Source organism: Sminthopsis crassicaudata, chromosome 1 (genome assembly GCF_048593235.1).
Source record: "Sminthopsis crassicaudata isolate SCR6 chromosome 1, ASM4859323v1, whole genome shotgun sequence".
Classification (NCBI taxonomy): Eukaryota; Metazoa; Chordata; class Mammalia; order Dasyuromorphia; family Dasyuridae; genus Sminthopsis; species Sminthopsis crassicaudata.
Window position 1 is genome coordinate 78,063,700 of NC_133617.1, and position 26,859 is coordinate 78,090,558.

Below are 26,859 nucleotides of genomic sequence, written 5' to 3' on the forward strand. Positions count from 1 at the left end.
AATTGAAACATAAGGATTGTAGACACAGAGATGGAAGGAAACTAAGAAATCATCTGGTCTACTCTTTGATTTTACAGATAAGGAAACTGATGCCCAGAGAAGTTAACAGTCAATAAACAGCGAGGCCCTTGCTAAACAATGGTATACAAAGATAAAAAGGAAACCATTTCTACCCTTGCACTTTGCATTCTAAGAAGATAGACAATATGCATACATTATAATTCATATAAAGATGATACAAGCTAATTTTGGAATTGAAAGAGATGGGAGTTGAAAGTTAAATCATCTAGCTTTTAATAAATAATCAAAAAAAATTTAAGCACCTACTATGTGACAGGTAGTGTTCTAAAGAATAGGGATACAAAGAGACCCACAAGGAGTTTCCAATCTAATGGTATAAGCAAAATAAAAAAAGAATACTACCATAAAGAATTATTATGTAGATAGGAAAATACTTGTCAAATGCAGAAGAGAATGACTAGAAAACATCTCTAAGAAAGCCTCAAAAAAATGCAACTTGAATGCAACTCTAACAGGAATTCCTAAAATATATTTTTTTATTTTTAAAGAGTTAAAGCATAATTTAAAAAAATCAAATGAGACCAATAGAGGAAAAAATGGGGAAAGATGCAAGAGGTAGGGAAAGAATATATGAAAAGAGAACTAATAGTTGGGAAAACAGGTACAAAATCATACTGAAGAAAAGGACTTAAAAATTACCTTGGCCAGAGGGAAGCTAACCTCTCCATGAGATATCAAGACAAGGTCATACAGCAGCAGGTTTTCTTGGGCTGTCAGCTCAATGAGTAGTGTGAGGTGACCACTCAAAAGCTAAAGCCATCTTGGGCTGCATCAAGAGGGGTATGACTTCTAGGAAGAGGGAGGGGATAGTGCCACCTCTGCCCTAGTGACATTTCATCTGGTCTGAGCACCACAATTTCAGAGCACTGATGAACTGGACAACATCCAGAGGAGAACAACCACAAGGGAAAAAGAGTCCATGGTATATGAGCACCAGGTGAAAGAAATGTGACCTCACAGTTTCATACAAATATTTATAGAGCTGCAGAGAAGGGATTGGACTTGTTCTGCACCTTAGAAGGCAAATCTGGGAGCAGTGGACAAAGACTGCAAATAGGCCATTTAAGTAAGGCTTGATGTGAGGGAAAAAAACACTTGGGAATAATAAAATCTGCCCCAAAGGGAAATGAATTGCCTTGGGATGCTTCCTTGCACTTTGGTCTTGAAGTGGAGGCAGGATGACCACTTGTCTGGTCATCACACTGGGGATTTCTTTTGGGTGTGAATAGACTACTTCATCACAGAAGAAGGCCCAACATTCAAATTTCATAATTAAATTTCATTTGAAATAGGGCTGTCTCCTAATCCACTAGTTCCCAGGACTGACATAGGGGATGGAGGTACCTGTCAACTGGATGGAATTAACCTCTGGATGGTTAGAGCCAAACACAGCAGATTGGAGCCAGGAGAGTCAGGGATCAAATGGAAATTTAATTTTAAAATGGCTTGTAGGCAAGGGGAGAAGCTAGACAGGTGTAGGGGTGAGGAAGACTCATTTTATGTGGGCAGAATCAATACTTACATTTGTGGCCATGTAGTGACATATAGGTCTGACAAAGAGGGGTAACAGCAATACTAAGACAAGGCTGATTCATGACAGGACTTTCTGTCCAGAACATGGGGACTTGTCTGGTGCTTGTCAGAGCCCAGAGAACCCCTCATGCTGGTCAAAGCAAGGTGATTGTGTGATTCTGCCAGAAGGCATAAGCATCCAGAGGGTAAGCACAAAGGATCGTGCTCTGCCAAACTCAGGGGACAGTTTGCTTGCTGGGCCTTAGTTCTAGAAAAATGAGGGTACATTCCAGTGGTTTGATATAGCAAATAAGTAGGGAAAGAGGGGGCTGGGTCAGCAGCCTTTAGAGAGAGCTTGCAGCATCCCCAGACTCCCATACAGTGCACAAAGTGATTGCAGAGCATTGGGATTCCAGGTAAATTGAGATTTATCTCCTGAGATCTCCAATCCACACTCTTTCAACAGGACATATATGAGGGTGGATTCCTCCCTCTTGTCCTTGGCAAAGGACAGAAGCTCTGAAGGAAGGGAGAAAGTCACCTCGTTGGTCTCATTGAAGTTTTTCTTCAGAATTTCTGTCACCTATAGGAAATAAGATCAGTGTCTCTTGGGAAAGAGAACAGGATACTTTCTAGTTGTTCTGAGAAAGCCCCCTGAGAAACCTTAGAGAACTGCTACACTGTCCCCTTGAGGCCAAAAATCATCTGAGGTTAGAACTCCTCCCATTGAGTTCTGGGCAACAGCAGAGAAAGGAGCAGGTCATTCATATAACTGAGATTATTCCAATCTTGATTGCTCCCATTTCCCCCATTTCTTATTTATTCTCTAGAGCTTAGAGCAGTGGTCCTCAACCGTTTTCAATAGGGGGCCAGTTCACTGTCCCTCAGACTGTTGGAGGGCCGGACTACAGGAAAAACAAAAACTCACACTCTGTCTTCGCCCCTCAGCCCATTTGCCATAACCCTACGGGCTCATAAACATACTCAGCTGGCCGCATCTGCCCCTCGGGCTGTAGTTTGAGAACCCCTGGCCTAGACTGCCATTCCAAGGCTGCCCAGCTTACTTTTGGGAAGTAGCAGCTTTTCTTACCAGGTCTACTTGCTGGGGCAGAATCTGTTCCTTTGTCTTCAGCAACTGGATCATGATCTCATACTGTATTTCACTCAGAGCTGGGGACAAATCAATCAATGAGTCAGTCAATCAGTCAAGTCTTTCTTGAATATTTTACTAATGGTTAGACTGTGCTAAGTGCTGGAGATAGAAAGGCAAAAAGGGCATGGTCTCTGCTCTCAAATAGCTTATACTGTATGTCCCTCACCCAATATAAGCTACTTGAGAGTCCTGACATGGGTAAGTCTATATTGAGAAGACAAAAAGGGTAAGTACCAAGTCTTTTTCAGGGAGAGAAATAGTTGTGGGGAAGCAGAGAAGGCCTCATGTAGGGGGTGTTACTGGAACATAGCTCTGAAGGAAGCTAGGGATTCTAAGAGGAGTTGAGAAGGTAGGTATTTTCTAGGCTTTACAAGGGCATGGCAACTAGAGAAGCCATGCTGTATACAAGGAAGGGCAAGAGTGCAGAGTGTGAGAAAAGGGCAGTGATGAATAATAAAGCCTGGAATGGTCAGCTGAAGGAAGGAGTCAATCAGTCAAGTCTTTCTAGATCCTATAATCTTGCAAGTCGAGGGATTCCCAGTAAAGTTAAGGAATTGGAGAAGGGAGGATGCTAAGGGAAAGTCAAGCCTTACTTAAATGCCTTACTAATGGTGTTGGAGATAAGCAAAAAGGGAATTTTTTTTTTGCTCTCAAGTAGCTTATATCAAATGTGAGGATCATGAATGGCTTCTTAGAGGAGGTGATCCTTGAACTAAGTTTTGGAAGACACTGAGGAGTCTAAGAAGTGTGATGTGCAAGCATGGGGAACAGCCAATATATAGAGAGATGAGAGACAGAGGGACAACTTGGCTGAATTGTAGAGTGTGTAAATGGGAGTAATGTGTAATAGAGCTTGAATAGTAAGTGGGCGCCAGTTGTGAAGAGCTTTGCATGTCAGAGGACTTTATATTTAATCTTAAAAATTATAGGGAGCCAAAGGAATTTATTGTGTAGAAAATTCCAAGGTCAGATCTGTTAGGATTACAAGGTGAGAACTCAAGGTGAGATCTCCTCCCAGAGAAGGATTCCAATTGAGAGACGACAAGAACTTTACACAGATCTATGCTTTAGAAAGATCATTTGAAAGCTATGTGTAGGATGGAAGGGGAGGCAGGGGTAACAATTAGATTGCTGTTCAGGTGGTTCTGGTGAGAGATGATGAGGACCTGAAGGAAGAGTGATTGAGTGGTGAAAAAGGAATGGAGGTGAAATGTTGTGAGAAGGAGATAGATGGATGCAAGTTATGGAGATAGAACCTACCAGCACACAAAATGATTTAATATGGGGGAAGAAGGAGAGGGAATGGACTACTTCACTACAGAGGAGGGCCCAAAGCTCAAATTTCATGTTAAATAGGGCTCTCTCTTATTCCACTGCGTCTGGAGCTGATATAAGTGGAGGAGCTACCTGTCAGTTCAACTAAAATGATGTCTAACCGGTGGATAACTAGAGGCAAACACAGCAGCCTGGAGCCAAGAGAGTCAGGAATCAAATGGAAATTGAATTTGAAAATAAGAAAAAAGGTAGAAATAGAGAAATTAGGAAGAGGGGGTGGGTTTTGGGTGAATGAAGAGTTCAGATTTTGACTAATCGAGTTTAGGGTATCTATAGCATATCCAGTTCAAGAGTTCAAAAAGGAAGCTGGTGATGAGGGAATAGATCTCAGAGGAAAAACTAAGACTAGAAGCAGGGAATCTGACAGTTATCTTCATAGAGGTGTTAGATGAAGAACCATGTAGGATCAATGAGGCAGGGCTGAGACTACTGGAGAATTCCCTGGGGAATACAGGAAGGAAGGACTTAACAGGGAGAGAGCAGCTTTCTTCTCCTTGATGAAGGCCTTTTAAAGGGAGAAAGTGCACATGAAGGAGAGATGATGGGCTAGTGACCAGAGGAATGGACTAAGCCAGTGTTGTGTGGAGGTACATGGCTTTGGCCACTTCTCTTCTGGGCCTTTGTTTCTCCCTGTTTTCTTTCTACATTATAGGGACAATGTGAGGAGAAAATGCACAAAAAGATTTTTGTTATTGTTTTAAAGAAAAGCTCACTCTAGAATCCCAAGGGCCTTTTACAGAGAAGCTGAAAGGTGTGGCTTTCTGAGTATTAGTGTCCGGAGTTTCCTTCCCCCCCTCCACTCTCTGGTCCCACAATCATTCTCACCATTCAGAGCTCCAAGGAGATAGAGGAATGCCCCTGCTAGTTCCTCCACAAGTTGTCCACTCTGGTCCTGCAGGTTACTGAGCATTTTTCCCATCATGCCCTCAGCCTTCTGGGGGGGAACCCCACTGAACAAACTCTCATCGAGCTGGAGAGGAGAGAGGAGGAGAAAGCTGAATGGGGACAATGACATCCTTCTGCCCAAACCGGCCCTTTGGGTTAGCTGCCAGGCTTGCTCTACTCCTAGGTGACAACCTGGGGACACGGGAGAATCCTGTTCTCCTAAACCAGCCCTGGCAGGGGTCAGTTCTTCTATATCATTCAGTAAGTGACAAGTGGGAAAAAGACACTCATGGATTCATGTGGAGCCCATGTGGGGATATTCTCGACCTCCTTCTTCTCTTTCTCTGTTTGAATCCTTGGGGAAAATAAAGAGAATATGCAGGGTGACAGGTAAAGCTGGTTAGTGGGCGACTGAAGAGAAGAAGAAGGGCCTACAGGGTGACAATGGCATGACTCAGGGGAGAATAACCCTTGAAGATTTTTTTTGCATCCTTTTATACTAGAGAGGAAGTCATCCAAAGATTGAGACACTAAAGACCTTCCCTGTCTTGGCCTGAAAAAATATGAAATTATGAAATTGTGGGGCCAGGCTACAATAAGCATGATTGAACAAAGGATTCTTGGTCAAGTGCTTTATACCACATAATGAGAGAATCAGAAAGAGAAAGGGAGATCACTTCTCAAAGAGTAGGACCAACAGAGCAAATGGGGGATCTCAGAGGAGGCTCACGATTCCAAACTGGCTCTGGGAAAGTATATACATTTCTGAAACTTGGGAAGGGGTAGAAAATATGATTTCATATTACTTCTTAGATTCTACTCAGTTAATTTCATCACAGAAGGCCCAGAACCATCACTCACATTAATGAAATGTTACTAACTTCAAAAGTTGTCTCTTTATACTCTGGTTCTTTTATAGTGTAAACTATCTCTGATTGATTCAGGATGGGAACAAACTAAATACCTCTGTTATAAGATAATTGAGGCTACTGGCTAATTATAAGTAGAAATCTCATCAGAGAGGGTGTGTGAGCTACAGAATGAGTAGTTTAGTCCCACAAGGTAAACCCTAGAACCTGAGGTAACATCCAACATAAGGGTACCAGATCTGCTCTGACATATGAGTATCAGTTGGGGAAGTAATCCACAAAGGGTGTCACACAAAGGCTTTTTTTCCTTTATCTCTTTTAAATAATATTTTATTCTATAATAATGTGAAGTACTTTGTTTCAATGGATTATGTCAGGCTCAGTCTCTTTGGAGGTTCCCAGCATATAATTCCTGGCTGGGAGCTCTCAGCCCAAGAAGGACAAAATACTTCAATAAGTGTTAGCTCTTTCACATTGTAAGAAATTCTTATCACAAATATTAAGTATAAATCATTAAAACTGAGAAGGAAAAAGAGATCTTCCATTCCAACTACTTCATTTTGCAAAGGAGGAAACTGAAACAGAGAAAAGAAAAGATGGCAGACAATGACCCAGTGGAAGAACTAGCATTTAACCTTAGGTTCTTGGATTACTTGTCCAGGATTCATCACTGCACCATCCTATGAAATGAAGTCATAAGTTTCTAGATCTATATACAGAAAAGTGAACTGTAGATAGAAAATTAAAGTGGAAATCAAGATAACTCAGTAGAAAGGGAAAATACTTAACCAGAAAAAAGTGAGTCAAACAGTTGCTGTTGGATACTGCTAAGCAACTGAACATCTGTATGGAAGTTGTCAGTTTTCATAAGGATAGATTTTTCCAAGAGCAAATGAAGGCATTTTGCCATATAAGTCACTGAATACAATGAAAGACTGACCAGTGATGGGACATTGATAGACCAAGCACTGACAAGTTTGCTTTTTGTGGAGTGGCTTTAGAAGCACAAAAATACAGAGGGTCCGATAACTGCATAAGGCACCGAAGGGTTTGGATGACTCCCTAAGAATGACAAAACTGCTGAACTAGAAGAGCATTTTAGAAATGTGGGGGTATTATTTCTATCTCCATCTCTCCTCCTTAGTCCCCAGGAGACCCTAAGTATGGGAAGTACATCCAATTTCAATTTAATTTTAAAATATCCAATTTAAAAACAAAGGACAATTAAACCAAATTACAGTTTCTTAATCATCTCCCAGAATATCTGAGAGGAAAACCAGGGAAGTTTCCAAAGGTGAGGAAAAAAGAAACCCAAATCTAGTCTTATCACAAATCTTTGTAGTGTTAGTAGAGAAGAAGGAAGTGCAATAAATGAGAAAAATAATAGAAATGGAGAAATAATCCAATATCTTATGTGGATCTGTGGATATTTAAGTACTATTATTCATGTATATTCCACTGATATCCTCTGAGGTCTCATTGTAACAATAATAATGATAACTAGAATTAAAAATTTTAATATTATTTCATATGTTCCTCAGAATAATCCTGTGCTATTATTATTATTTCCATTTTACAGATGAGGAAATTGAAGCTGAGAAGGGATAAATAACTTGCCCAAGGTCACATATGAGTGTCTGAGACAAGATCTGAAGTCAGGTCTTTTAACTCTAAGTAACTGACTGTCTAGTTACTGTGCCTCCTAGCTAAGGTAGGTGAGGTCCTAGCTATCAGAGAATCTGGTCTAGCAGTCCCTACTAGGCTGGAAAAGCTTGGGGCACAGACCTGGTGATCAACTGGCACTTTTGCTCAAAAATATCTCTAGCTAAGTTCAAAGAGCAGTTTGGCAATAGATGAAGAATTTTTGAGGCGCCAACAACTCATGAAACTGTTTACTAAAGAGTGATGGTTCTGTCATATGTACGTCAATAGAGAGAATCCACATATGGTTCTTTTCAGGGATTCTTATTCTTAAACTCATCCAGCTTGGTCAGTCACTTATCCTGTGTGTCACACTGCATGTGTCATTATACAAGGTGCTTTTTAATTACTTATTAATTAATCATTAATTAACTCATTTAATTTTTTGTATCTCTTATGCCACTGAGTACAGTATACAAATTAGTTGCTCAATAAATATTTTCTTAATTGAATTACATGTAAGTAAGCTTAAGATAAAAATAATATTAAAGGATTCAGACATAGATAATTCAAAGGTCTAGATATCACCTTGTAAGAAAAAGAAGAAACAAGAATGATGAAAGCATAGCGTTCACCTGAGGAAAGCAGAGTCAGAAAAGGGGACATTCCTGGGAATAGAATGGGTCAGAAAGACCTAAATGCACATCCAGCCTCTGATATAGATTACCTGTATGACTCTGGGCAAATCACCTAACTATTGGAATACATGGGAGCCACCTGACAGTGGCTGCTGGAGATCCAACTAAGAATGGATCTCTTGTGAGAGGATGACACAAAGAGACTGAGAGGCCATTTCGTTGTCTGACCTCTCTCCTCTTCCCTCTGGTGAGATAGCTCAAAGTGGGTGTTACATTAGAATGAAATCTTACTTGTCCCAAGTGTGTGTGTATATATAGATATAGATATAGATACATAGATATAGATATGCATATGTATATGTATATCTATATATACACACACATATATACATATATATGCATATCTATATATATACACACACATACACACACATATATATATATATATATAATATATAGATTTTTTTTTAAAGTACAGGAGCAGCAATTTGCAGGATTTATCAAATACCTTTCTTACAACATTCCTGGAAGTTTGGTAGTTCAGGTATTATCCCTTTCATTATTATTATTGTGACAAAGCAATAATAAAGGTAATAATAATTAACAACACTGATGGGAATTATATTTCTGAAAATGTTTCTGAGCACTCCCTTCATTTTAAAGATGGGTAAACTGAGGCCCGGAGATGTGTTGACTTTCCCAAGATGGCAAAAGTGATTAAAAAGTACATATGAAGCCATGTGCTCTACCTCAAAACCCCATGAGCTCCCTACCTTACTCTTCCCCTCTGCCTTCTCTCATCTCAGAACCCTAGCCCCCAGTCCTAGAGGCTCCATTGCCCTGATATCCAGGCTCTCTCACCATGCCTTCTAAGTCCAGTAGATCTTGCTCACTCTGGAGGAGCCCCAGAAGATCCTGAAGCAGACACTGCCGTAGTTTCTTGTCCAGCATGGTCAGTAGGCTTCCTTCTTCCTTCACCTCAGCCTTCAGTTCCTCAAATTCTGTAACTATCTCCATTTTGCAGACATCTAGGAAAAAAAAAACCCAGGACAGCTTTGTTTGGGATTAATCCGCAACTTTCAAGCCCTGCATCTCTGGGTCCTGCCTGGGAAGCCTTTAGCCTCCCCAGACTGTTGGAGTGGGTCCCTGCTTTATAGTCTCTTCAACCCAGGTACACATCCATATTTCCTGCTCTCAAAAATTTTACCCTGTTTATGGGGACACAAGGAGAAGTTTGAGACCTCACTCCATCACAATAAGGATGTGTAGCTAACTAGCCAGATGCCTACTCCCAAACTCAAGCCTAGGTAAGTGAAATAATGTTTTCTTCCATCCTTTCTAGTAAAAGGAATAATGTTCAAAGAGTCAGCTAGTACTTCCCAAAGAATGGACATTTTTTTTTATCCTTTTTATCAGTGATTTAGAGAAGGGCATAATTATTTCTTTGATACTTTACTACATCTATAGCCACATTCCACTGATTAATCCTAATAATAACACTTTGCAAATACTTCACAAATAGTATTTTATTACTCGCAACAATCCTGGGAGGCAGGTGCTATAATAATCTCTATTGTACAGATGGGGAAACTGAGGCAGTCTGCAATTAGGTGACTTGCCCAGAATTTCCTAGCTTGTAAGTGCCTTAGCCCAGATTGAACTTAGATCTTCTGACTTCAGGTGCAGGACTTGATCCCATGTGTCATCTGTTTATCCCATGTGAATTCTCATGCCAGTAGGGAATCTGATAAGTGACTTACACTTCCTGACCCCATGCAACTGTTTTCCCTATCCTCCCAAACATCTTCCGTTAGATCTACCTTATTAGGGTACAGTCCCCAAGCTGCTCATCTGGGGTTGCTCCCCCAATGGATCCTGCTCCTTTTTCAGTCCCATCTCTTTTGGATGAAGTCTTTTATGACATTTCTTATTCATGTTTTTTTACTTAGACTAGCATCCCCTTGAATATACCTGCAGAAAGGCATCATCTTGCCTCCATATGAAAACTTACACACACACACACACACACACACACATATATATATCAGCATATTACATTTGATGACAAATCTAGTGAGCTCAAAAAGTTTGTTTGCAAAGAACTACTATACTATATTGCCTATACTATGTATTTTATAAATATTATCTTACTTGACATGTAGTACTTGCAGGGTAAGAGAAATACTGCCCTTGACAGAGCTTGAAGCTCCAATAAGGGAAGTTCCCTAGAAGTTTGAGGCTGGTTACCCATGCTAGGGTCCCATCTAGCCTCCCCTCCCCTCCACCTACCCACAGTCCCTAGGACTCCTCCCTGGGGCTGCTGTTCAACGGCTATAAGCAGGATGGTCTCTGAGATCCTCCCTGGCTGCCCATGGATCCTGCCTCAGAATATTTCATATAGCTTCTATCTCTGTGTTTCAGTTGGGAGAGATGGAGAAGATGAAAATATATTTTTAAAAAAAGCCACAAACCTGATTCAATTCTGCTTCCACTTCCTACACCTGAAAAGAGAAAATATCTGTTTCAGTCTTCAGAGACCAAACTTCCCCAAATGCATTAGGAATCATAGCCCAGAACAGCAATGCCCAACTTTATCATCCCTTATGGGTCCCTAATTCAGATTGTCTTCCCATCCCCATGGGTCTTACCATGTAGTCTAACAGGTGACTGGTTGGGCCAGTGTCAGAAATAGCAATAACAGGTGACTTCTAGCTCTCTAGGACTTCAAAGCTTGCAAAGTACTTGTCATAAACCATCTCCCTTGATCATCAAAGGGCCCTGAGCAGTCTGGCCTAGAGGTGCTATGGTCCCCATTTTACCAACTGCCTAAAGCAGCCTTGCTGTTACCAGCTCCTAATGCCCCTGCTCCCTGGTACACCTCACCCATCAGTCCCTGGACAGCTCTCCAGCTACTTTTATTTCCTTGCTAGATCTTATCTCCTATATTATATCTCTTCTATCTTGCAGAGTAATAGTATACTTAGTTTTCCCTAGAGCTCGCCTACATAGAATCCTAGGCAGAATCAAAGCTGGAAAGCATAGTTTCTCAATTTTGGAAATTAAGGGTCTCCTTGAGGAGATGCCTGGATAGTGGTCCCATGGATGGTCCCATGGAAACACTGGGGGCTGTTAAGGGTCATTGGGCCCAGGGGTTAGAAAAACAATTAAGCTTGTCACTTACTTTTGGGTGAGAAGGTTTTCTGGTTCTTGTCTGGAAGTAAAAGAACATCTAGAAAAAAGAAAAAAATTCAATGCTGTTGCAGCCATAGGGTTGCGTTATAGGAGGGCTATACAGCAGTGTAGCTTTGTTAGAAAGTCATCTGGCTCTGTTCCAAAATAACTTCAAAACCAATGTTGCTAACCTGTTTGACCTGGTGGTTTAATGCCAGGATCACTAGTATTAGAAGAGAAATCTAGAGACCAACCAGTTCAACCCACTCACTTATTTACAAATAAACTTGTAACATGCCCTCCTGGCAGTTACTATTACCAGTCTGTTCTAGGCCCAACAGAGTACCTTTGACCACTGACCTTTGCAGTGTCAACTCTACCCGGCTCATCTCCTCTGAGGCCTTCAAAGGTCTCTGGCCACGATCTCTTGAATCTATAGTTTAATAACCGGTAGCACGCTCAAGAACAGCCACATGTAATCTTAAAAGCCTTTATTGTACCTACTCACATAATGCCCTGACTGATGCCCTGACTTGTTGGTTCTCTAATGAACACCTGGTCAGAAGACCCACATGTTCACTACCAAACTCCTTACCTTCAGCTATCCATCAGCTTGGCTCAGCTACTCCAGGTTAGGGAACCAGGTTAAAGAGAGTGACTGCTGTCTGCAGTGGGCTTATAAAGGGCCTGTGAGGTCTCACACACACAGCCAATCAGCGAGAGAGTCACCCATTACATAGCTATCTCAATATGGCCAGAATCCCACCCATAGGGCAGTCCTATATCCACAGAGGTTACTCCTGTTGCGATGTGGCGCTGCCCATTTAAATGACCCTTACATAAACTAAGGCTGAGGGCTTTATCTTCAGGCTGATATTACTTAGTGCTTTAAGGACCCATGATGCCACTGTGGTGGCCCTCTTCTCTACAATCATGGAGCACAAGCTAGGTGGCCAACCTGCTGGTGCTCAGGAGCCTCCACATCTAATGAGACTTGTTCTGAAGTGACAGACATACCTGGGGCCCATATTCTAAAGTTCTCTAGGTCAGAGCTTCACTGAGAAGCCAGGGCTGCCACAACACATTGAAGATACATCAGAGTAAGACTTAGATGGAGGAAGATAGTAATTAAAATGGGAAAGAAAAGGCCAGTCTGTACAAAAATAGTTAGAAGTACTTCATTAAAAATGGGAAACAATGACATGTCCAAGAACAGAATTAAAGGAGAACATCACACTACAAAGGGATTTCAGACAGTAGTCATTAAGCCTTTGCTTGTATACTTTGAGTGATGGGGAGCTCACCACTTCATGAATCAGTCCTAGACAAATAGGAAGATTTCCCTTACCTTCTAAGATACTTATCTACTCCTATATAGTTTCAATCCTTTGCCTCAAGGGAGACTGAAGTGATGGAAAAGATTGTGGCTTGTCAATATCATGAAATATTTTTGAGCAATGAAAAATGACAAATATGGCAAACTACTATGGGGAGGTGAGAAGGAAGCAAAGGGAGGAGGGCATAAGCACTGATTATGCTCCTACTGTATTCTAGACTCTGTGCTAAGCATTTTACAAATATTATCTCATTTAATCCTCACCAGAACTCTGTGAAGTAAGTGATATTTCCCTCATTTTACAGTTGAGGAAACTAAGGTTTTTAGACATTAAGTGATTTTCCTAAAGTCATTTGTAAGAAGTTAATTTCTAAAGTCACAAATTGTGTTCAAGACTAGATGTAAACTCCAATAATTCAGAGCAAAGAGCAAAATCACAGACACAAAATTTGAGAGCTGGACGAGATCCCATACCTGAAAGGCTTAGAACAGCCTTAACAAATTAGAATCCTCTTAATTATTTCCTATTTATCCTTTATATAGCATCCTTTATATATCTTTGTTTGCATATTTTATCCCTCAGGCTTTAGTCTCTTTTTGTATCCTCAGCACTTAGCACAATATCTGGCACACAGTATTTTTATGCTTAATAAATATCTATTGATTGATTACGAGTTTATGAAAACTGAGATGAGGGGGAGTGGTTTCAGGAAATAAATTCCTGTTAAGATTTTGTACAAAAATGGAAATAATTTGTATGTCACAGCTTGATTTAGAATTTTCTTCCTCTCATGTTATTTCCTGAAGTTTATATATAAGGCTGTCTCACTGGGAAATGGGGATCTTGAAATGATGCTAATGCAACAGATGTTGGTCATACTGCTCTGACTATCAGTTGATTCATCAATAAATATTTGTCACATGCCTACTATGTATCAGATTCTGTGCGAAGTGCTAGAGTAAGCTAGAAAGCCTTCCAGTAGATGCCTAGGTCTCTTGTCTAAGGGCCAGCCTAGCTCAGTGAAGATATAGACACAGGGGGATGAATTTTTGACCAGGACAATCTTGGACACCATGTCCTAAGATGTTAGCAGTGTCTGTGGAAGGGACAAATGCATGAAGGAGAGGGGAAACCCTTGAACTACAAGTATTGAAGTTTCTATTTTCTCCAAATGGTATGACATTTATGGTAATCCAGAAAAAGAGTATGCCTAGAAGGAGGTGAAGGAAAAAGGAAAAGACACCTATTCTCTGGTGCCCCCAACCTCTCCTGCCCCCTCTCCTTGGTAATAGGTTATTGACTAACCTCCTTTCCCCATCCTTCTGCTTGAGCCTGGAAGTGAGCCCTCACACCTAAGAGTATCTGTGTGTGGCAGAGAGGGACAGGTGGTCTCTGCATTGCCAGCTGCCTAGACAGTTGGGCAATTGGGTTCTCCAAATACCAGGAGATGTACTATAGTTATGACCCCTTCTCCCCTCAGACCTTTGTTGGAGGAAGCTTGTTTATAATGAATTTTCCCCAACCTCTCTATTCTTCCCACCCCAGTCCTTCAGATCCAACTTACTCCAGTGGTTCCGGATAATCAACTTGGCAACTTGGAAAGCAAGTATACTGCCCTCAGGGACAGTCACTGTCTTCATTGTGTTTAAGTGACCCTGCCCCTGCCCCTGGGGAGAGAAAGAGGGAAGGAATCAGAGATTTGGAACTGGGGAATGTCCCTAGAGATCAGCCCATCCAACCCTCTCATTCTCAGGAAATCCCATCTCTGAGAGGTGAAAGACTTGTCCAAGGTAACAGATGGAATTTGGTCTCAGATCTTTGGGGTCCAAAGCCAGTGCCCAGAGATGGCTAAGCTTACAACAGGGATGTCAAGATTAGGGAGTGGACCAGAAGGAAATGCAGAACTGGGATGGAGTCTGGATAAGAGGCACCATCCTTCCTCCTTCTTCCCCCCCTCTCTCCCCTCCTCCCCCAGTTCTTTGCAGTGGGAAGAAAGGGAATGAAAACATAAAGGAGGCCAGCACAGAGGCTTTGGGTCACCCTGGGTTGGGCCTGGTCATATGTGACTTAGGACAACAATTCTCTCTCAGTTTTCTACAGATGTCCCTAAGCCAAGTCTATTCAGGTTTAAAGGTTCTTCTTGGAGTCATGAAGGAGGGAATGAATCAGCTTCCTGACTGGTCATGTTGCATTCCAAACACCAACTGAAGTTCTCTTGGATTATCTGCTGTTTGATGATTAGACACAGCCCTGAAAATGGCAGAGCTGACCAAGCACCCATTACCCATGCTAAAACTATTTTTAATGGATTTGCACCCAACAGGATGCAGGAAAGGGACAGGGGTCTGCAGAGTTTTCAGGCCTAGGTCTTTCACTGCTTCCTGGGGTGTCTGGGGTTATGAATTAAGACTGGAAGGTCAAGAGTTGTTGGGGGACTCAGATCTTCCCCATTTTCGGCCTCCATCTATCGAGGGTGTGAATTCTAACCTGAAAACATGAGGCCCCAGGAATGATGAACTTCCCAAAGCCTTCCCTATTTCTGGAGCTCTTCAGAACGGCTTCTTTCTGGGTCTTGACAGCTTCTGTGACAACATACACGTCCTCGTTCCGTTTCCGAAGCTCCCGAATGATAGAGGGCTCTGGTTTCTTCAGTGTCCTATGGGAGAAGGAGGAAATACAGCAGGTAAGAGATGTGGGATTCCCTCTCATCCCTCTCAGATATGACCTTGTTCAGGACCATCTCAGGGTTATAGCACCTTTGGATTTCACCATGCTAGTGCCTTGGGGAGTGAATATGGTATCAAGTGGTGATTTGGGCTCAGGATGGTTTGTGCACATGTTTGGAAGGCTAAAGCTGTGACTGGAGCCAAAAGGAGCCCTTTCTTCTCTAAACTCAAACACATTTTACTTTTATTTATTTTTTGTTTTTGCCAAGGTAATTGAGGGCAAGCTAGGAAGTATAAAGTGCCTGAGATCAGATTTTAAGTCAGGTCCCTGACTTCGGGGCTGCTACTCTATCTACTTTACCATCTAGTTGCCCCATAGTCAAACACATCTTAGCAGGAATACTGATCATAGCCTTAGTTAGCAAGAAGTTGCCTTTGAGAGACTGAATTAATGTCAGCAATCTGGAAGCCTAGTAACTCCCTGAGGCAAACAAGTAGGAGCGATGATAGGATTGTAAGTGAATTTTTGAATTTTGGCCAGGTCTTTTGTTCAAATAGACTTCTATTTTTTTGGGAAGCTTTATTAATTTATTTATTCCCTACAGTTACATATAAAACTTTTTTTTAAACATTTTTTTTAAACTTTGAGTTCCACATTCTCTTATTTCCTTCCTCCCTACTTCTTCCCCGCTGCATTTTGAAGTCACACATGAAGTTATACAAAACATTTTCATAAAAGTGTGAAGGAAAACAGAACTCTGTCCCCTAAAAAAATAACCTCAAGAAAAATAAGTTTTTTTTTTTTTTAAAGTACACTTCAATCTGTATTCAGACATAATCGGTTCTTTCTCTGAGTCTAGATAGCATTTTTTATAAGTCCTCTTGATGAGGTCTTGGGTCACTAGATGGGGTTGATAGGAAAACCTAAGGAACTGATAAGATTATTCCTGAGGCAAGCAGGGAGGGCATTGAGGAGATCAACTCAACCTTCCTGTCCCATTTTTCTGGAGTTCTTTCTTGACTAACCGTACCTTACTTTATCCAGAGAGCCAAGTTATGTTGTCATACCAAAGAGGTTAAATTTCCCCTATAAATCTGTCCATGGCCTGTGCCATTTTTGCTGAATCCCTTTTGGATTAGCTTGCCATGATGCTTTGTCTTGTGGTGTCTTTCTCCTTGTTACATAGCTAACTAACTCTTTTCAGGGGCTAAATCTTTTTTAGGATTTTGCCTGCCAATGGTATACTCTCACCTCACGGAGTATTTCCTTTCTCCTGGTTAATTGTGTGTCCCACTAGGGAACTTGTCTTTTCCATTGTTAATTATTAAAACCTCTTTCCTTGTTAACTATACACTTTCCCAAATCTATTCCATATTTACCATTCCTGGTGTCTATTGTATCTCTTCATTTTGTCTGTAACCTCTTCTAACCCTACTTTTGCCAAAGAGGCATTAACTGGAGGACAAATCCTACAAGGGATTTAGTATCCTAAAAGAATTAGTTGTAAGAAGGAGAAAGAAAGGCATGGTTAGTTATGCTTATTTTCATAGTTCTTTGGGCATAGCTCCAAATTGCTCTATAATATCACCAACAATGCATTAATGTTACATTTCCCCCACATTCCCTCCAACATTGATCATTTTCCTTTTCTGGACTCAAGTGAACCTTTATTACAGTCTCACCCCAGGTGGGAAGTCTCTGGTAGAATTCTTAGTCAATATCTTGCATTGATAAAATCATTACAACCCCTCTATTACTGTATCCAATTAGATTGCTAAGTTAAGATATTAACATTCATTTCCCCGAGGTTCTATTTCCCTACAAAAGAAATTAAGTAAATTTCATAAGCTAACTTTTTTTAAGATACTAAATCCCTTTGGAATTAGTCTGCCAGTTAATGGCTTAGTTCCCTCTCCTACTAATTCCTTTATGGGTTAACTTGCTAAGTCTCACAATAGCTAATGCCTTACTCCTTTTACAGTTAGCCTGGAGATCCCCCACTTGCCATGCTTTAATGGCATCTCTACAAGGGAATTTGTCTTTCTCCTTGTTAATTGCTAAATTAAACTCCTTTTCCTCAATTTAGCTTGCTCGTAGCAGAATAATAAAATCTTTGCCCCTTGATTTGGAGGAGGTCTCAGTCTACAAATTCTTTTGAGGCAAACCACAATACTAGCCTGTAATCCCAATATACTTTAGCCCCAATATTCCAACACCCTCCCAACCTCAATAATATCATTAAGGGAGAGCCATCCAAAGAAGGGCCATCAATATGATGTGAGCTTGAGAAAAAAAAAATTAAATAGGACAGAAATAGCTGAAGGAACTGGAGTTCTTTAGTATGGAGGAGAAAGAGTTTGTAGGGGACATGACGATCTGTCTTAAAAATATATGAAGGAGGGCAGCTAGGTGGCACCAGCCCTGAAGTCAGGAGAACCTGAGTTCAAATCTAGCCTTAGACACTTAACACTTCCTCTCTGTGTGACTCTGGGCAAGTCACTTAACCCAATTGCCTCAGCAAACAAACAAAAACAAAGAAGAACAACAACAAACAAACATATATCTATCTATAAGTATATCTATAGATAGATATATAAGAGATTGATGTGGGGTAGAAGGGATAAATTTGTTCCCTTCTTGCCCCAGAGGGGGACCAGCTGAAGGAATTCACCAGGGAATTCAGCTCAGAGTAAAGAACTTCCTAACAGTTATAACCATTACAGGTAGAATACTATAAAGAGGACTTCTAATCAGGCAGAGGACCTCACTGGATTCCTTTCTCAGGCCCCACAGCCTCCACAAAGCTGACTCCAACTTGGGGCTGATATTATCTCCCACTGTTCCCTTTTGGCTCCTCCATTATCTATGTGAGCTAACTCTGACTTCATTTCTCTTTGCTCCTCTCCTGACTCCAGGTACTTAGGTATATCACCCTCCCTCTCCCCATCTACATCTCATGAAGTCTCTGCCTTTCTTTTAAGACTTGAGAACCTCAAGGATGAAGCCTTCCCTGTCTCAGCAGAATATAGTTTCCCTTCTCAAATTCCTCATAACATTTTATCACAGAATCATAGGTTAGAGACAAGGGACCTTAGAAGTCCTCTAGTTCAACCTCCTACTTTTATAATTGAGGAAACTGGGGCCTGGAAAAGTTAAGTGATTCATCCAGCCTCAAACAGGTAATAACATTTGGACTCAGTTGCTTGTATTTGAAAGTCAGTGCCTTTCCTATATGCACATGAATGAGAATTGGAGTTGGACTATAGTAGGTATAAGTGAGAAAAACTACTCAGAGAAGTTTTTTTAAAAATATTTTTCACTGATAACTTTTGCTTTTACTTCACCTAGAAATATTTGCTTCCTGTGGACTTCCTTCTCCGCCTCCTTCCAGAAAATCATCCATTACAACAAAGATTTTTTTTTTTAAAAAAAGGAGGAAGAAAAGAAAAATATAGTAAAATCCATCAGCATCTTGAAGAAAATCTACTATAATTTGCAATGTTCCACACTGTGGTCCTCAACCTCTGTAAAGAACCAGGGAAAATATCTTGTCATATCTCTTCTTTGGAGCCAAATTTATTTTTTTATAATTCTGCAATATTCAATTACAATTATTTTGTGTTTTCCCCTCCATTTATAGGGTTGTAATCATTGTTTTTGATGGTACAATGAATAGAGTGGCAGGTCTGGGGTCAGGAAAACCTATGTTCAATCTGGCCTCCTACAGCAGTAATTAAAGCTACTGTTTCTCTAACACTTAGGGATTTTAAAAGGTTTTTCCCATAACAACCTCTGTTTTGTGAATGAAGAAAAAGAGGTTCCATTAGTGATACTTGATTTTGGGCATGTGTCTAGAGTTCCTTGAGCCTCAGTTTCCTTTCTGTCAAATGAAGCTTGGAATACATAGCCCTCTTGGAGCAGCTAGGTGGTACAGTGGATAGAGCTTTAGGCCTAGTGTCAGGGAGACCTGAATCCAAATCTGGCCTCAGTCACTTACTAACTATGTGAGACTCTGGGTAAGTCACTTAACCCTGTCTGCCTCAATGTACTCCTTTGCAAAATGAGCTGGAGAAGGAAATGGCAAACTCCAAATGTGGTCATGTAGAGCTGGACATGACTGAAATAACACAACAATAATAAAGATTCCTTTCAGCTTTAAATCTTTTGCTGTACTAGATGCTATGTTGAATGATTTATTGCTATCTAGTTAGTGATGAGGCTGCTACCCTAGGTTGTACTACAGAGGGAGGAAGTATAGATAGTCTCTTAGCTAAGTACTTTACCCAGGAAAATAGACAACCCACCAGCAATAATCAGGAAGCTTCTTGATTAGCTGAGGACAGGTCTGGAATTACAAAATAGAGGAATGAGCTCAGACTGAATACCTGATGAGCCAATCACAAATCAGTGTGATAAGGATGTAACCAGGGGGAAAACTGCCTTTCTGCCATCCCAGGCTCACTCTCAGTCCATAAGGATATGTCCCAAGTGCTGGTTAGCTTTTGAAACTGTTCCCCTTCCTGAGGAATCCTGTAGAACTAGTTAATGAGATCATTCTTTCCCACACTTTCATGTATAGGGGAGGAAGAATGAAAAGTATGTTTCCCTTTATACTCAAAACAGAGTAAGTCTACCTACCCCCTGTGGCAGTAGATGATGTGTTGGCTTCAAAGGCAATTACTCTGAGCCTCAGTTTACTTATCTGCAGAATGAAGGAATGAGACTAGATGACACCTCAATTCCCTTTCTGCTCCAAGTCTTTGGTCCTATAATCAATGCTAAAAGTCTCAAAGAAAAAATACCTTTCTCTATAGCATGCCCCTGGTGAAAAACTGCACACCCTTTTAAAAAGATTTTCCTGCCTAAGGTGAGCTATACTTTTAAAAAAAATAGTATTTTATTTTCCCAAATACATGTAAAGATAGTTTTCAACATTCACCTTTTCTCCTTCTCTCTCTCTTCTTCCTCTCTCCCCTAGACAGCAAGCAATGCAATATAGGTTAAACATGTGCAATTCCTCTAAATATATTTCCATATTCATCATGATGTGCAAGAAAAACCAGATCAAAGGGGAAAAATACATGAGAAAAAAAAAAAAAAAGGAAACCAACAACAACAATCAAAAGAGGTGAAAATATTATGTTTGATCCACATTCAGTCTCCATAGTTCTCTCTCAGGATGTGGATGACACTTTCCATCTATTGGATCCGCCTTCTATAATCACTTCAAATCACCTCATTGTTGAAAAGAGCCAAGTCCATCACAGTTGGTCATCTCGTAATCTTCTTGTTGCTGTGTATAGTGTTCTCTTGGTTCTGCTCACTTTGCTTAGGTCATGTAAGTGTCTGCAGGCTTTTCTGAAATCTGCCTCCTGAACTATACTTTTTTTTACTATCCATTTTAAAAATGAATCTATACTGAGCAGCCAGGAGAGAACAGCAGTTTATAGGGTTTCAGTTCCAAGTTTAAAAAAAAAAAAAAGAAACTGAGACTCAAAGATAAGCTATTTACTCATTGTCTAAATCCAATGCCATTTCCCCTGGATTCTGTCTCTGGTATTTACAAGGCAATTCTACTAAGATATCCCACTGATACCTCAAGTTCTAACGGCCACAAATTGAGTTCATGTAGCTGTAACCCGATCCTTTAACTGACTTTATTTCTTTCTCTAGTAACACAGTTACTTGCTGCCTCTCTACTCTCTCATTTCTCCCATTTAATTAGTTAGTTAGCAGGTACTGTTGATTTCATCATCTTTTACATGTATTTCCTCTTCTCAGTACACACACACTACTACTACTACTACTACTACTACTACTACTACTACTACTACTACTACAAGTCCTAACTACTACCTGCATGAACTAATTCAATTGACTTCAAATAGGCCATCCAGGTGCCTGCATTGTCTCCCTCCTTTAATCAGTTCTTCATATTGCTGCCAGAATAATCTTCCTTATTTGTCAATCTGGTCATGTTATATCTCTGCTCAAAAGTCTTCAAGGACTCCCTGTTACCTTATAAATACAATTAAAACTCCTCTTTCTGACATTTAAGACCTTCTTTCAATCTGATGCCCATCTACCTTTCCTACCTTTCTTCACATGATTCCACAATCTTTATAATCCATTTAAATAAGACTATTTGAAACTGCCCTCAGAAAGGAATAAAAAAAAAATACTGAGGTTTCACCTTATATCTAAAAAATTGATTTTAAAATCAATTACAAAAAATAGACACAAGCAATGTTAGAGTGACTGTGGAAAGATAGGCATATTAATACACTAGAGATGGATCTATGAATTGGTTCAGTCTTTCTATAAAGTAACTTGGAATGATGCTAAAATATTCACATCTTTGATCTGGAAGTCCTGCTGTTAGCCATATGTTCCCCAAGGAGCTTCAAAACAGAAGGTTGGATTCATAGTAGAACTTTTTATAGTAGCCAAGAATTGGAAACAAAGTAGACGTCTATACAAATTGTAGCACCTGAATGTATGAGTTGGAGAAAGAGAGTGTGAAGAATTCAGAGAAACATGGGAAAGGTTATATGAACTGATAAAAATAAGCAAATAAGCACAAACAAGAAAAGAATACACCCAATAGCTATAAATGGGAAAAGCAAAATCAAAATTAAATATTAAATAATTAAAATGACAGAGCTTGTTCTTGAAGATTAAAAGATGAGAAAATGAACCTTTCTTTCTTCCTGAGATGAGGGACTATGGTTATAGAATATTATGTATACAATCAAAGTCAGTAGCCATGTTGGCTTGTATTGCTGACCCATATTCTCCCTTTATTTTATGTTTTTTGTCACAAGGAATGGATTGCTAGCTGGGGAGAGCCATTTAGGTATGAAGGTGGTGTAAAAACAAAAGATAAAATAATAAAAAAAAAACCACTGCACCTTAAATGCTTTTTATGTTTTTATGCTCCCTATTCCGAAAACATCTTCCCTTGCTCTCTTTACCTGTTAAATTCCTATCCATCATTTAAAGCTAAATTCAAATGCCCCTTCCTGCAGTAAACATTTCCAGATATCATCCTGTTGGGAATAATTTTCTTCCTTGGAACTTACTTTGCACTTTTCTTTTACTCTTATGTAATATTGACAATTGTGTTTTAAATGTATTGTTCTCATCCCCTCATTAGCATATGAATTCCATGGAGTTAAGCCCAGGGTCTTTTCCATGCTTCTTACAATATAGGACATTTGTGGGTGTTGATATGTACTAAATTCAATCCCTATACAAGGAAAACTGACTCTATTTCTCTGTGATTGCCCCTGGTACATTTTCTTCTTTTCCCACTCCCTCCTCCACCTTTCCTCATCCCTCAAAGAGAACTCACCAGAGCTCTCAGCTCTTGTCTATTCCTCTCACCTTTCTTTTTGTAAGTAGTCCCAGGTGTGAAGGGGCACAATGAGAGTCTTGACCTCCAGGTCTGTTCTGTTTGACACTGAAGTCTGTCCTGAAACCTTTGCCTGCACAGAGGCAGTCACCTCCACACTGCCAGACACCTGCCCATCCATCTCATCATTAAAGTGGAATGGTCCATTCTGGATCACTTCTGGAGAGAGAGAAACCAATCCTTAGCTAAACAAAACACTAAACCTGGTTCTATAGGAAGGGTCTAAATGCGACAAGGTAAAAGCATCTGGGACCCCACCTTATCTATTCTTCCCCAATCACCATAACTTGCAGTTCTACAGCACTTTAAGATATACAATGTGCTTTCTGCACACCCAGGCTGTGAAGTAGAATATACAAATATTATTCTCATTTTCCTGATCTGCTCAAAACAGATAAGTGACTTATCCCCAGTCAAAAACCTAGTAAGTGGAAGATCCAGGGCCTAAATCCAAGACTCTGGCTGGTTCCATGGCTCTACTGTTCCTCCCCAATTCATCACAACCTCTGCTTGGGATGGCTGGACATTAGTGATACAGAACCACATGTAGCCATAAAGTCAGTCCCAGCAAAACTGTGTATTCTGGCTAAGTCTGATGGGCCCATTTCCCCTTCACAATATAAATAAATAGTCTTCTCTAACTCCTCTCACCCTATAACACTGACCACTCTCTCACTTCCCTAGGGGCCTGTACCTGGTTCTGGAGAGCTGGGATCCAGAATGTCCTTGAGAGTCAAATTGAGCCGAACATACTGTGGCCTCCAAAACCAGGAACTCTTGTTCTTTCTCCTGACCAGGTAGTAGGGACTGAAGTGGGTGGAGCTCTTGAGGCTGTCCACAGGGATCAGCTCCCCGTTTTTGCTCAGCTCTTTGACTATGTTTTTGGCAGCACACTCAAATGTAGATGGCATGGTTCCTGGGAAGAGCAAGGAAGAAGGGGAGGGGGGAGCAAAAGCTAGTTAAGTCTCTCTGACTCCTCTCTCCTGAAGGGAGGGAGTAGTCAGTTTAATGCTTTGCAAGTAAGCCATCAGCCAGATGTCAGTCAAAAAACATTTGTCATGCAAATACTATGTGCCAGGCAATGTGCTAAGTTCTAGGCATTCAAAAAAGAAAAAGAAAAAGACAGCCCTTGTCCTGAAGAGTTCACAATCTAATGGGAGAGATTATATGCAAACTGTTTTATGTATGTTTGTATATATATAATATACATATACATACATATATATGCATGGAGATACACACATATATATGCCCATATATGTCCATATATGTATATGATAAATTAGAAGTAATCAACAGAGGGAAGGTACTAGAAGGAAGAGAGATTTGGGGAAATCTTCCAGAAAGAGTGGAATTTTATCTGGGACTTGAAACCTGAGAAGCCAAGATGGGGAGATGAGGAAGGAGAACATTCCAGGCATGGAGGGCAGGTAAATAAAATGTGATGTTTCTTCTTCCTTAGCCAAATCTAGAAAAAGCTTTCTGTAGCTGTTGTTTTCACTTCTTCATCTTCTGCTTCTCAACCCCTTGTAATCTGGCATTTGCCCTCATCCTACTGAACTTCCTTCTTTATAGTTACTAACAGCCATTTAACTTTTTGTAACTCTGATGACTTTCTCAATTTTCATCTTCAGTCATCACTCTCCCCCATTTCTGTATGTTCTCTTCTTCAGATTTCATGGCACTGCAAGGGACTGAGGAATAGCTAACATTTACAAGGCTCTTACTATGTGTCTACGTTAAGGTCTTTAAAACTACTGTCCTATTTGATCCTCAAAATAGTTCTGGAAGGTAGGTGCTCTTATTATCCTCATTTGACAGAGGAGGAAATTGAGGAAGATGAAATGAAGAGAACACACAATCTGCAAGTATCTGACATCTGATTTGACTTCAGGGCATCCTAATTTCGGGGAATACATTCTCTCTACTGTACCATTTGACTGTCTATTAAGGAGAAAGTTCAAGGCAAAATTCTTAATCTTTGTCATGGACACTTTTGGCAGTCTAGGAAGCCCTGTTAGGGATTTAAGATACCTTTTTAGAATAATGTTTTTAAATGCAAAAAATAAAATACCTAAGATCATGAAGGAAACCAAATATAATTGAAAATAAAGATGTAATTTCCCCCTTTTTCAATTTCACTGACTCCCTGAAACCTATCTATGAATGTCAAATAAAGAACCTTTGACTTGAAAGTATAATTCAGGGTCAAGTGGAGTTGTTTAAAGGATGGAAAAGACCTGAACATGCTTGCTTTAGAGCTAGGAAGAAGCCAGCTGATATGAAGAAAATGAAAATGTGAGGATAAACAAGGGGCAAGCTCTTTGTAGAGAAAGGAAGGGAAATGACTCTCCCTGGCAAATAAAAGAAATACATGAAGTCAGAGACTGGGACAAATCCCTGAGGAATTGAGATTCCTGTACTATAAAGGTTCAAAAAAGACTGAAATTTTTGATCATTGCTCCCTTAGGGTACTAAAGGAGTGACACACTTAGGGTACTTTAGAACTAGTACAAATCAAAATGTCTGTGCCTTAACCTGTCTTTTTCTTATTAAAATTAAAAAAAAAACTTTCAATTTTTAATTTTTCATTTATTTGTTTATTTATTTCCTAAACTGAGTCTTACAGCAATACATTTTAGTAAAAGGAGGTTTCATTATGGACTTTGTTTTAGGGGCCTAATTCTTGCAGGGCCTCCTTGTCTGTTACTGCCTGGGAGGTGCAAGCAGGGTAATTCCGGCTGTCCCCAAGAGACAAGTTTTGAGGAAGAGGCCATGGTTAAACGCACTACCTTCTTCCTGTTTGGGGGAAAGGGAATCCAGCCATACTGCTAGTAAAAGGTAACAAGGCTGGAGAAGGAATAGGGTATGATGTAATCTTAGGAAACTGTTCTTTAAAATCCTATGGTCAAGGTCAGAGTTGGGGAGCCTCCTAAGCCTACCTGACTTTTCTCAGAATAGATTGTGCTAGGGAATCCCACCTGCACACCTATCTGGATTTTCCTCCTCTCTCAGCACAACCAGAAGGAATGGGGAAATGAGAGGTCAGCCCCCGACTCTGGCCCATTTTTAAAGAAAATTAATTAATTAAACTTTTTTTTTAAGTTTTATTTTCAAAATACATCCAAGGCTAATTTTCAACATTCACCCTTACAGAATCTTGTGTTCTAAATTTTTTCTCTCTCTTCTGCCTCCCTCCCCACCCTCCCCAGACAGCAAGTAATCCAATATATGTTAAACATGTGCAATTCTTATATACATATTTTCTGGCTCACTTTTTAATGTTCCAGGAGAACTGGGCTGGTTTCAATACGGATTCTTCCCCAGGTTTTTTCCCTAAGGTGTCTTCCCTGCAAACCCCATCCCCCTTCCACTTTGCTTCTGTCCCAGCTTACCTCGGCAATCTTTTATCTGTGGATGGCTGTGTGAGGATGAGCAGACGTTTCTCCCAACTTATGGAATGAACTTTGTTTCAAAGAGAGCTGCTCAACCAAAACTGAAAGCATTTTGCCCTCATCACGCTCTTTTAGTCTTACTCCATTTCCAGGAAAGGAGGAAATCAGACTGTAAATATAAGAACTGCTGTTTTCTGGCTTCAGTCCAAACCTCCTGGTGTGACTTCCAGTTTTTGGGAAAGTCCAGAGCAGTCAAGTGGGGGGCAGTCAAACCAACCACTCCCAGGGCTGTGTCTCCTCCCTTTCTTCTTGTTTCTCCTCCCTCATTCTTCCCCACTGACTCCTACTTTTGGCCAAATAGGGAAATGGCAAGGAGAGAGAATCTGTCACTCATTGCTTGCTTCTTGAACACCTGCTGCACATAAAGGTTTGTGCTAGGTACCCTTTGCTCTGAGAAATAAAGGTGAGGCACTCCCTGCAGATAGTATGAACAGAAGCACATGTGGTTAAACTGAGGCTTTCCAGTCTTGTCAGCAACTGATTCAAAGTTGAATTTTCTCCTGCTGTCATTTCATTCTGCTTTCTCTAAAGCCTAGCCAGACTAAACTACCTTCTGTCCTCCAAAGACAGCTTTATGTTCTTCCCTAAAGTGTATAACAAACACTAATTTGGTGCCTAGCAAACCATTGTTTTGTGTGGAACTCTACGCCAGATTTGGGGGAGATATGGAAGGTTTGCCCTCTCCTTGTACTGGGGTAGGA

The 26,859-nt window shown here is 40.4% G+C and overlaps 1 protein-coding gene across 1 annotated transcript; it reads right to left on the bottom strand.

The window, feature by feature from the left end:
- Window positions 1–1,492: 1,492 nt before the first annotated feature.
- Window positions 1,493–26,383, bottom strand: GSDMD (gasdermin D). Its single transcript, XM_074295758.1, has 11 exons — window positions 26,099–26,383; window positions 23,398–23,619; window positions 22,676–22,862; window positions 15,110–15,278; window positions 14,187–14,289; window positions 11,296–11,343; window positions 10,586–10,615; window positions 8,976–9,142; window positions 4,907–5,051; window positions 2,684–2,763; window positions 1,493–2,176 (listed from the first exon to the last, which is right to left on the bottom strand). The coding sequence occupies exons 2-11, from the start codon at window positions 23,612–23,614 to the stop codon at window positions 1,928–1,930; spliced, it is 1,395 nt and encodes a 464-aa protein (XP_074151859.1). The 5' UTR covers window positions 23,615–23,619; window positions 26,099–26,383; the 3' UTR covers window positions 1,493–1,927.
- Window positions 26,384–26,859: the final 476 nt, after the last annotated feature.